We start from the raw sequence: 12,148 nt of genomic DNA, 5'->3' as shown, positions 1-12,148 counted from the left end.
CACATGCTATTTGTAATAATCCCACAGATTATCTGTGTGCGAAACACTATAACATGCATCAGACCTCAAAAAACAAAAAAAACAACTGTACATACTACTGTCTCTTTAAAGGCAGATTTTTCTCCCAGGACGTACCGCAGATTGATGGTATCACACATGCACTCTGCCTGTTGGCTCACTGACTTTAAACCAAACGTTATCTTTATAAGCAAACAGAAACGTATCACATTCCAGTTCCACAGGAAAATCTTGAAGCGGAGTTTCATTTAAATGAACCATGTTCATCCACTATCATACATATGCAAAAATTATTCATTTATTTTTTTTAAAATAATCAAATACGTTCTCATCTATGAAGATTTCTGAGTAATGATGTGACCAGGCTGTGTTCCCATCCTGTCATAACCCAGCTGTTGCATTTCAAATGAGCCAGAGGACCAGCCGGGGAAATTTGATTTTTTCCGCCAGCACGAATGGAAAAATATTTGATTAAAGCATGTAGAAAACATCGCAGTGACTTATATGAAAACAAAACAAAACAAAACAACAAAAAAACCGGGTGAAATGGCATCAGTTTATCAGTTTATCAGTAAAGCAGCTGCAGGCAAAGTCTCTTGTCAAAACAAACAACAGACGTCTGGCTTTAAGCCTCCGCTTCAGCAAAGTTTTAACAAGCAGCAGGGGTGTTTTTGCAATAAAATAATTTAACTGAACTAATAATAATAAATATGTCATTTACTAGGACAAAAAGAATGACATATTCAAAACAACCTAATCTCTGTGTGCCTTCAAACTGGTTTTGCCAGCCTTGGTGCCAACAAATGCAACATCTGGCAATTTGCCTTTCTTCTTTCTTCTTTGCAGAACCGTTTAATTTTAGCAACCCTGAAGGCTTTTCCTGCCACCTGCACTGGCAGCAGCAGCTAGTACAGGTGGACGACTCCGTCCAAAATACCCACAGTATCGATACCAAGTCAATATTGGATCAATGCGATACCTTAGTTCGCATTACCTTACCTTAGTTTCAGATTCCCCCCTTAAAGTTTTGTTTCATTTTTGTGTCGTAGATTCTCAACTCTAACTAAAAAGAAAGATGCTTTGATCTTTTTTATCTCACTTTATTTAGGAAGAAGTGCAGAAACATTTGTTCTGCTTTGCTCTTGCTTTGGATAAAAGTTTATCCAAAAAATAGGTTTTAGCAAAAAATAATTCAAAGGAGAAACTTCAAAAACACCGTAAGGTCAGAGGTTTGGTGATATATCAAACTTAAATGATAAAAAGTATCGGTATTGGCGATACTGGCCCTGATTTACTTGGTACACCAAAATATTCAGTATCGCTCACCTCTACGTTTCAGCTGCACGTCAATAACTATACGGTTATTCATCAGGAGTAAAAAAACAACAAAATTAAAACATCTCACTGGACTCACTAAAAGCAAATAACGTTACCAATTGGATCAATGATTGCTGCAAGCAAAAACCAGCAGGTTTAATAAGAAAGTACACTTTGCTAAAGTCATGAAAAAAACCCAGCCTTCCAGAATGAAAGAAAAGCAAAGAACACGGAAGAATATTGTAGATTGAATACAGCAAGAACATTTACTGTTTTAATTTTATTATTAGAACAGAATATAATACAGATAATAATTAAAATGAAGGAAAGCAAAAATAAATAAATAAAGTAGGTAAATAAAAATCATTAAAGTTGCTAAATGTGGCATTGAGAAGTGGCCCAAGGCAAGCGAATTAAGCAGGGCCCCCACACCAGGGGGCCCCCAAGAGCACCAAGCTCCATGTATGTATAACTAAATGCTTTTACACACAAAAAAATATTTTTATATTAATTTTAATGTTGTTACACAAATAATGGGTCAATATCTCCCTCCTGTTGGCTGCTGGGGAAATATAACATATCAAACTTGTTTTCTGTTCGTTTAGTGTTTATCAGGTGAGGTTCTGTTAAAATTATATGGCACACTTAGATAACTCGCTGCATTTCTAAATCCAATTTATTTCATATTTTCTACTCCTCTAAAGTCATCATAACACTAAATGTAAGCTAATTACAAATGCCGCTAATGATAGTAGGCATGTTACACACATAGAGTAATCTTTAGGTACTATGAAGAGATCTGGGGTTGATATGATGGTTTTGGGGGCCCCAAATGAAAACCTACTCCGGGCCCCAAAAAGACTTGGCCCGGCCCTGGTGGTGTCAGAAAAAGAAAACCAGTATTTGCTTGGGAAACATAATCTAAAAGTGTTTTAATGTCAGGACTAAATCAGACTCTAAATGAACCTCTACCTACCCGCCCCGCTGGGGCTTTTACCCGCATATTTTCTGCACAGATTAATGTCGCAGAGATTAAAGCAGCTCTGATTTCTTCTCTTAATCCATCTGCTTCCATCCCCGCTGCGTCGCCAGAATCCAGCCTGAGTCTCTGAGACCGTGTGTGTCATCAGGGGTGTGGACGCTGCAGAGAGGCGTGGGCCCGCGTCACATCTCCGCCATAAAGAGCCCGCTTCACCTGCAGCAGCAGCAGCAGCAGCAGCGGCACTCAGGTCGACCCGGTTCGCGGTCTGTTTCGCTTCCCATCGCCAAGATCCCCTGTGATTGGCTGAGCGCTCTCCCTTTAGCCCACCCCTCCGCCCCTCCACTTGCAGACGCGCAGGGACTCTTCGCTGACTCTTGTTTCCTTCCTGCGCTCTGAGTCTGGGAGCACGTCCCCGGGGTTGAATCGCAGAAGCAGAGAGCAGACGGAGCCGCGCACCATGGCAGCTACGCACAGCAGCGAGTACCGGGCCTACCTGCGGAACGCCATGGACATCGAGGCCGGGCAGCAGCGCTTCCCGCCGGTGCCGAGCTCGGAGCCGACCTACCGATCGCTGTTCATCGGGACCCTGGCTGTTATGGGAATACTTCAGGTGGCCTCCAGCGTCGCGATCTTATTGCACCTGACCGGTTACCTGCACGAGGTAGGCGCAATGAAGCGTCGCGCTTGGCGAGTGCGATCGGTGCTCTGCAAAAGAAAAAAAAAAAACAAAAAGAGAGAGAGAAAGAGAAAGAGAGAGAAAAAAAACCATTCCTCAAAACTTTTGTCAACGAGTGAGTTCAGATAGTGCGACAACAAAAACCTGGGCTATTTGCGCAATAACTCCCCAGAGAGCCATAAAGTGAGAGATAAGCTGAGCTCGGGCTTTATGAAGCAGGCGGCGTGTTCTCTCAGAAGTGAAGCAACCCGCTGCTGTGCAGGGATCCCAGGCGACGTCAAACAAAGTGCAGTTTTTGGTGCGTCTCTCTGCACGCGCGCACCGAGGTGCCCGATAGCGTCGCGCGCGAGCCCCTGGCAGCGAACCGGGAGAGATGCGTGTTGGCCCGAGCCGTCTCCCCGCCGCTGCGCCCAGATGACATCTCAAGCAGGCGTCCTGCGTCTCCTCGCCTTGTTTGCAGATTGCAGATGTTTTCACTTGAGCCTGTCGTTTCTCATGCGCGTGTTTACATGCCATCAGCGGCTTCCAATTGCCATTTATGAGTCATGAGTTGTAAACTTTGAAGGATAAGCAGAGCTGTTTTTTCCAGAGGTCTGGCTGAGTTCAAGTGCCTTTTTTTTTTAAACACTGTTGCTCGTGTAAGGAATGCAGAGTCCTTATTCTAGGGTACAAATGCTTCAAAAATGGCAATTCATCAAGTTCTGCCTCGGCTGCCTCTTTCTAGCTACACGGCGGTCTTGCTGTTGTATAATTGTCATGTCAGAACAAGCAAAGAGAGCAGACCGCATGTCCGGTCTGTCAGGATCCTCAGAGTTCACCTGGGGAGCGTCTGCTGCCCCCAGCCTCACCCTGGCAAATTGGTTCCAGTGTTCTGGTGAGCTATGTGGGCAAAAATGTGTGTATCTGGGGGGGGTTAGAGTCTTTAAAAACAAAAGGAGGGATGGGAGAGAGAGAGAGGAGGATGAAGGTCTAGGAAGGTGTACCTGGATTGTGAGGCAGGATTGAACTGAGTTTGGCACCGCTTGTTGTTTGTTCGGAGCTCAGAAGCCAGACCTCCATGTTTCCTGGACACCTGTGGAGCTTCCCTGACGGTGGGCGATCAGAGTGGAGCCGTCTCTTTAAGACGGGATGAGCTGGTCTGAGTTGGTTTCAAACGGGACTCTCAGACTCTGCCTGGAACGTTGTTTCTGTATGGATTTGATTTTGCTTGTTGCAGTGGAAAGCAGAGAAACATGTGGAAAATAACTTAACCTCCCCCTCACACACACACACCGACACACGCGAAGCTTTTTGACAGCCCTGCTGCAGATTGTCTTCTTCTGACACCTTTCTGTCGGAGAGGCCCTCACCGTTCTAACATGCCCCTCCTCTCTCTCTCTCTGCAGGTGGACCTGTCACCGTCTTCCCGTCCTTCCCTGGAGATGGAGGTGAGTCAGGCTAACTTCCTCTAACATGTTTCCCTCCCTTTTGGCTAACATTTATCATGTGTTACTCTGTTACAAACACAAACGTCAAGATACTTTCACTTGACTCTCGTAGGATTGTAAACGATAGGGTAACTGCGAAGTCATGAATAAAATCCAATCACATGTGTATGTATGTGTGTGTGTGTGTGTGTGTGTGTGTGTGTGTGATTTAAGACGTTCTGTTTCTGGCCTCGGAGGTTCTGTAGAGAACAAAGCGCCCTGGAGACGGAGGGTCACGGCAGACGGGTCAGGGAGGGTGTGGTGGGGAAGCTTAAAGCGAGGTTAGGTCAGAAAACTGTGAACATCTCACAGAACTCTGTTCAGTCCATCATCTGATCATGGAGAGAGGACGGACCGACTAAGACATGACCTTCCACCTAAACCTAAAGATTGAGGAAAGAGAGTGTTGATCAGAGGAGCAGACAAGATGGCAACTGTGGAGGAGCTACAGAAATCCACAGCTCAGCTGGTTGATTCGGCTGACAGGACAACTTTTTGTTGTACATTTAAGTTCTTTGGAAGCTGTTTTTGAAAGAAAGTCGTATTTGGGTCCATTTATGATTTGTGGAAGTCCATCTCTCAAAGAACAACAAGGTTGCCTCAATCGGATGGTTTAGATCAAACTTGTTCATTAGCTACAATGGCCCAGTCCAGAAGTCCAAAGTCCAGAAGTTAGTAATTTTTTGAAGGGCCACTTTGTTTACAGAAACTTCATAATCCGTTTTATTGATGGTTTCTGTTGGGTGTGGTTGTTATTTCCATTTTATGTATTGTTTTTATTCGGCTGTTTAAAACGTCTTCCAGATCCAGTTTTGATCTAACTTGCATAAGTTTTCCATTACTTGAAAAATGGTCGCAAAACAACAATCTTACCGTTAAAAGCAGTAATTACTGGGATAGTTCATTGTCCAGCAAAATGTGTGATGGTCACAGGCTTATCCATAGAAAACTATGAAGCTCTGCTCTGTTTTTCCACATTGGCTTTTCACATGGAAGTCCAGTAGAGTACATTATAGTTCATAATTGCACTGCGTCACATATGCAGATGCCTGCCGGTGTTCTACTATAAATGTTCCTGGAACAACAGCTGGGACCTTGAAATGCCTCCAGTATCCGTTTCTGAGCCAAACACAACCTCCCAAAGGCGGATTTAACGCCGACAATGATTTCAAGCACACCAGGTATTTCTTCTTGTCGCTGTCGAAGGAGGAAGTAGAGCGTATTTACTCACGCTGGTGTGTTTTTAAGGGAGTCAAATTAGCATCAGCAATTTTTTGGAGTCATGATTTTCCCACGGGTATATTTCCTGTGAAGCCAAGCACAAAACCCCCAGCTGGTTGTGCAGGGCTGGAGCGAGGTCAGACCGCAGGAACACAAACACCTCCAGAGACGATAAAAAAAGGGCTTCTCACTTCAGATTTCTTTTTCTTTTTTTCCTCGACTTCGACTCCGTCGACTTCCCTTCTGCTGTGCGTGGACAGTAAGTTTGCAGCCCTCTTGCTGGCTGGCGTCAGCGGTTGCAGTGTTTTCTTGGAAGTCATTTCGAACATCAGATGTTAAATTCTTAATTTCTTGGCATGGGCTTCTACCAACCCAAAGCAAAGCCCATCAAGAAAGCGAAACAACTTAAAATTATCTTTGCTTTCTAGCTTTTTTTCATGATGCTTTAAGTTCCCATGAAATTCCATGCTTGTTTGCCCTGGGTTATCCCTGGTAAGGACTAGGGTCAAAGGTTAGTGGGTTAGGGGTATGGTGAGGGTTAGGGTCCTAGTGGAGTCCTGAGATGAACCACCCGCCCTGTCTTGGACTGAGGAACTCTGTTTTTGTTTTCCCCAAAGATTACAGGAAGAGATTGTTCTGGGCTTTATGATGCGTCATGTTGACACTTGACCCTCACCATGTTGAGCTAGGGGTCAGCGCCGGAGCCGCGCAGGGATTTTGTTTGACAGCGGTGCCTCCGAGGACGGCCGTCGGCTGGAGGGAGACGGGATATGCAGGCCTGTGGTCGGTGGTGAGAACGCAGGGCCGTGAATCAGCCGCAGCTCATGATCTGACTGTTTATAATGTGCAGAGATCTGTGGAAGAAGTCCGCTGCGTTGTGAAACACAAAAAAGAGACGGTCCGCTTTGGTGGCCGAGCTCTTGAGTGAGAGGACTTTTGTTCTCGAGCAGGATCTCAGAAACCACTCGTCAACATAATAGACATGTTGAGTGATGTATGTGGTGAGCAGTTAAAAGGCTGAGTTGAAGTCTGCGTGCACTGCGGTGATCCAGGACGAAGCATGTGCGACCAAGTCAGCCGTAGCCGGGCGCAGTCTCCCGGAGAGATGGTTCCTCTTCCACTCACCAGGGAAAAGAACAGTGTCTTGCAAAAAGTGTTCATACAGCTGGAGCCCTTTTTACTTTAAGTCAAGTTACAACCAGCAACGTGTTTTGTTTGGGATCTTATGTGGGAGACTAACGCAAAGTTGCGCACAATTGTGAAATGCTACACGCTCTTCAAAATTCAGGGGCGTCATAAAGACATGGCCGTCAGAAGGAACTCTGGAGGAGCTGGAGAGAGGAGCGGCTCAGGCATTTCTTGCGTATTCTAAACAATAATTTGTTCACTGTGTGTTGGGCATTCCAGGAATCTGGCATATGCAAAACCAAACAAACATCAACAAAAGAAAAGTAAAGCTTCTTTTGATAGAAAGCAGAGCTTGGCAGTGTGTATGGGAGGATGGATGTGGCTAAATGCTAAAAGACAGCCGGAGCTTCAGTGGAATGGGACATGTTCACATGTTAGAATGGCCCAGTCAAAGCCCACCTAAATGTAAAAGAGAAATAATGTTCATAGATAATGAGCTATTTTGGAAAAAAACTGAAGGTGCAAACATTTTGGTCTGTAGCTGTGCATTGGCTGCCCTTCTGATTGGCCACCCCAACGTCCATTTCAGATTCAGACCAAAGATCAATTTATATAGGATACAAAATAGTCCCCCCTCCCTCTTTCTTAGCTTCAGATTTTGGCATGCTGTTTGTTGCTATCCGAGACAGCAGGGAATTCAGATAAAATTGTAATTTTAGTATGCCACCCTTCTAGACACGCCCCCCCGCCTGTAGCTGCAGTGAATGGAGCTTCTACAAAACAGTAACTCAAGCCGACTATATACAAATGCATGCCGCACTCTTCGCTTGTTCAAACAATATCCTATAAAGTACACTGAGGTTTGCAGTTGCAGCTTTAGAAAATGTGAATTCTTGAGCAAGGCACTATATATTTGTTATCTCACCACAAATTAGGACGGATCCTACAATTAAGGTTCCAAGGAGAAGCAGCTATTCCTTAACCTTGGCTGCATTCTTCAGCCAGTCACATTCCAAGACGCTGCTCTGTAAAAATGTTTGTGTTGCAAATTGTTTCTGGATGACAGCGCTAATCTTAAGCTGAACTCCGTGCAGTTTGTGTGGACTTGTGAACAAAATGCTAAGAGCAACATTAACTCATTGCATTGTTGCAAAACCCATGTTAACAGTGTTTCTTTGAGCTGTTTTTGGACTGGCTGACTGTGTGTGGTTTCCAAGTGCTTAAAAAGCACTAATCCTTTCATCTACACTTTCCATTCCATCCCATTTTTTCAATAATGACTGAGTTATGGTGAGATAACAGTGCCAGGATTCCTGAAATTACTGGTTAGAAGGAAACTACCCTCAGCCCATAAAACAAGTTTAAACATCTTTAGGGATGTAATAACAGCCCAATCTGTCAATCACTCCAAATTGTGCACATGGATTTTGCTTCTGCAAATCTCTGCAAATGTGAAGAAATGCGTCAAAGCGGGAGACCGTTAGGAATCCCGTTTCACTTGCGCTCGCGGTCTCTTGGGTAAACTCAATCATGTAGGTAGAAGCAGAAAACAACACTTCAGCCTGATGTGCTAATCTCTTGCCAGAAGTGTAGGAGACTTGGCAGCTCCGGCGCTGTAAGTGTTTACTCGCATGGAAACCATGTTTTCGTCAAGTGTATATGCTCGGTCTTGCCTGAAGACACCCCGGCTCAGTCCAAATATGGTTTATGCCAAATCTGGGAGAAGCTCAGCCACTCTGAGAAGTTCCCGTCGCCATGGGGGCCTCCAGCTGTAAATACGACCACGGACATAGAAGGGACTTAGCGGAGGGAAGATGATATACACAGACACATAGTCCATAGACGCCCCTATGCTTAACGTCTGCGCATACTCCCACTCAGAACCATTACAAGCAGCCTGTCATTTAGAGTGAAAGCAGAGCTAAGCTGTGGTAGGTTATGTCCAAATCTTTTTGTTGCTTAAGGAAAAGGCCTCTTGTAATTGCAGGTCTCCAAATTACAAACTTCAATTGTAATCAAACACACGCAAAAGGACGTGCACATACGCAAAGCAGATGGTCACCGATGGTTTTTGAGCTTTTGGTTTACAAGTTGATGTTTGCTGAACTAGCCTTTGTTTTTCTCCACAGAGTGAACCAGTGGTGCATGCCCTGAAAGACCCAAGAAAAAAAGGCAGGTGCAAACTTCCCAAAGACGCCACAACCCCGTCCGCCCATCTACCAATCAGAGCACCTCAGGAGTTCACTAAGAGTGAGTCAAGCCGATGTAACATGTCTCCTTTGGCCTTTTGTAGTAAATCTGCAGTCTGGAAGCTTTGTCTCCCCCCGCTGGCGCTGCCGATAAATACACAAACATTGTCCATGTGTGGTAATGTCGTTAGGAACACAGTCAAACCCAAAACGGATACCAACTCCTCCAAGAGCTTAAGCATGACGTCTGTTGGTCCTAAAAGAGCGTCCTCTTCTGTTAAATATCTACAAAGAGATAAACTACATCCTTACTGATCCATCCACATGTTCAGGTTATTCCGTCTGGTTGGGTTTTGTTAGACTATATTTATACCACAAAACATGTCTATTTCCCATTCGGACCATTAGATTAGAAGGTTCTTCTACTCGTTACTCCAGAGTATATTTGCTCTTTCATTTGGGGGAGTATTGTGACTGTACTAGCTGTTGGAAGAACCGATCTTGACAATAAATTTCAGATGCTCACATTCTACATCTTAAAGAATCCACACTGGAAACGGCATCCATTTGACAACAAATCTGGACTGGCAGAAGTGGAAACTTATAGTTTTAGTAAAGACGACAGAAACATAATTTGCGTCCCCATTTGATTCTTGTTCCAACTTGCAGTATCCGCAAACCAAGTCCTAAACATCCATAAAATGTTCTAGTTTATGGCTGTGCATTAGCTGATCATGGTATAATTCAATGACTTGTGCATTTAGCTTGCATTTAATGTTAAGTTTAAAGATAAGGATCAAGGTTACAGCTACTTTTAGGAATGTAAACTATTAAATTTACACTTGGTTGAATTTTTTTTTTGTTTTTCTTTATTCTGACTTTGGTACTTGGCAACAAATTTTATGGTGGTGATAAGATATTGAGAAAAGATTGTGCAGTCAGTTCAATCCCAACTCTCTCAGAGATGGTTTAGGAGGGGACGGCCCGCCTGCAGTGCTGACATCAACCCCATTGAACACTTACGGAGTCAGCTTGTGGGGGCGTGATGTTCGTGCCCGAGTGGCCAGAGCACTTACATGAAGTGTGTTGAAAATGAAAAGTGACATGATATCAGTCACTGAGGCCCAGAGCTGAGGGTCAAGACAGTTTTGTTCTCTTTTTTTTTCTTTTCTTTTCTTCACAATGCTTTTCCAATCTTATGAAGTGCTTTCATCCACGTGTTTACTTTAGCAATTTTCCTCCGACTGACGACTGTTCTCTGGTTTTTGTTTTTTCTGAGAAGTTAAAATTTGCGAGTTCCAGGAAAAAAAAGCATCTGGAACTCTCTGCGAGTGTAGAACGCCAATTTGGAGGATCTGCACCAACTAAACCTCCAATCCGAAATCCAATATGGCTGCCATCCTCATAAACAGAGTGAAAATGATTGTTTGTGCATCGTCAAATCACGAGCTGGATTTCATGCTAGTGAGGCAGTTTAGCCATTTACTTCAAGTGTGTAGAACAAGAGTCACATGTAAAAGCTGCAGGACTTTTGGCCTTCAGGAACGCAGTTTGAGATCACTTTAGGTCAATAAGAACGGGCTTCCTTCCTTGGTAACTTGCATAGTATAAGCAAACATATTTCATAAAACATTGCTGAGTTGTTCATAGAGAAGATCGACTTGTTCACTATCAACTGTATCTGTGTTTCCATTACAAATGTGCACAAGTCCTTGTCGATATCCTGCTAATGTCCAGGAAATATAATTTTACTATTGCAGTGTTTTCATTAAATAAGAAATGAAATGAAAATCACACATGAATAAGTTTTTTCATGCGATAAGTCTTTAAAAATATTTAAATATATTTATAACTCATCCATGGTGCTAGCACTCATCATCAGCCAATCAGAGGAGATGTCAGTGTCTTATTCAGGCTTTGGAGTTACAAGCCTCGCCTACTTCGGAGTGGTGTTTTGAGGAAATTGTAGTCAATGATTTTACTTTAGAGCTATGGATTCATCACATTTGAATGACACAACTTTTTTATGAACTTTGTGATGCTGTGAGAGCTCTGGTATGAAAAAAACAAGCCATCATCCGCCTACCACTTCCTGTCGTTGTCTTCTTCATTTCTGCCAGTAGTAACATCCAGGCGCTGATCACGTTGATCAGGATCACTGATCCTGAAAAGGTGTTTCTGTTGCAGTTTTGTGAAATACATCAAATTCAACATGACCAAAAAAACATCCTCAACCTAGCGCAAAAACAAAATTATTTTCAAAATCTGCATTTCTACTAGGCAGATTAATTTTCAGAATTTCACTTTGCTCAATTTCATGGTTAACAGAAACACAGCTACTGAAACATTTATTTTTTTTTTGCAGTTTATTATTTGCACTTTGGCCTCGATCACGTGGTCCGACGTCAACTCCACGTTTCTCACTTTGATTTTCTCAAAACCAAACCACACAATCCATCAACACGTTTGGTACCAACAACCAAAGATTCTTTTTTGAATGTAAACTTCTCTGACTCATTTTTTTTGTTTGTTCTTGTCATCTCGCAGAGGACTACAGCATGATTAACATCAAGTGGGACGATCAGCACGGAAACCTCCACAAAATGAGCTACGACGACGGAAACCTGCTGGTGAGGGAATCGGGCCTCTACTACGTCTACGTGAAAACCTGCTTCCGCTACTACAACATCGGCGGTCCAGACGAGGGCCGTGAGGCCAGGACGCGCCCGCCGGACGTGAGCAAGGCCCAGCTCATCCAGTACGTCTACCATAAGAGCATCAAACAGAACAGCAGGAAGGTGTTGCTGATGAAGACGGGAAGCACCAAGCAGTGGAACAACACGAGTTACAACATGTACTGCGCCCAGCAGAGCCGAGTGGTCCACCTGGTGGAGGGAGACGCCTTGTTTGTCGAAGTATCTAACGCTTGGCTGCTGGACCAGGAGGCGGAAGGGACGTATTTTGGGGCTGTAAAGTGGGGTAACTGAAACTTTGTCACCGGCGGAGCAAACATGCTACTGAACATTTTTCTAACCGATGGAACCACTTTTAGGGGATTAGTGATGTTGAATTGTCGAACCAGTTTGGTTTATGTTTTACGCCACCGCGTGTGTTTGGTTGTACGCCACATTGCCTTTCATCCAACAGCCCT

At 43.9% G+C, this 12,148-nt stretch overlaps 1 protein-coding gene across 1 annotated transcript; it reads left to right on the top strand.

Annotated features, from left to right (window-relative positions):
- Nucleotides 1-2,647: 2,647 nt before the first annotated feature.
- tnfsf11 (TNF superfamily member 11) lies at nt 2,648-12,118 on the top strand. Its single transcript, XM_008437577.3, has 4 exons — nt 2,648-2,978; nt 4,379-4,420; nt 8,938-9,058; nt 11,545-12,118. The coding sequence occupies exons 1-4, from the start codon at nt 2,775-2,777 to the stop codon at nt 11,982-11,984; spliced, it is 807 nt and encodes a 268-aa protein (XP_008435799.1). The 5' UTR covers nt 2,648-2,774; the 3' UTR covers nt 11,985-12,118.
- Nucleotides 12,119-12,148: the final 30 nt, after the last annotated feature.

This window comes from Poecilia reticulata, chromosome 2 (genome assembly GCF_904066995.2).
Source record: "Poecilia reticulata chromosome 2, P_reticulata-male-v2, whole genome shotgun sequence".
NCBI lineage: Eukaryota > Metazoa > Chordata > Actinopteri > Cyprinodontiformes > Poeciliidae > Poecilia > Poecilia reticulata.
The sequence above is the reverse complement of the archived record's forward strand: the minus strand, read 5'-3'. Positions and strand labels throughout refer to the sequence as shown.

Excerpts from the sequence above, each read along its gene's own strand:
- tnfsf11 (XM_008437577.3), top strand. The coding sequence starts at position 2,775 with ATGGCAGCTACGCACAGCAGCGAGTACCGGGCCTACCTGCGGAACGCC. Across the intron at positions 2,979-4,378 it reads TGACCGGTTACCTGCACGAG|GTGGACCTGTCACCGTCTTC; the intron begins GTAGGCGCAATG and ends CTCTCTCTGCAG. Across the intron at positions 4,421-8,937 it reads GTCCTTCCCTGGAGATGGAG|AGTGAACCAGTGGTGCATGC; the intron begins GTGAGTCAGGCT and ends TTTTCTCCACAG.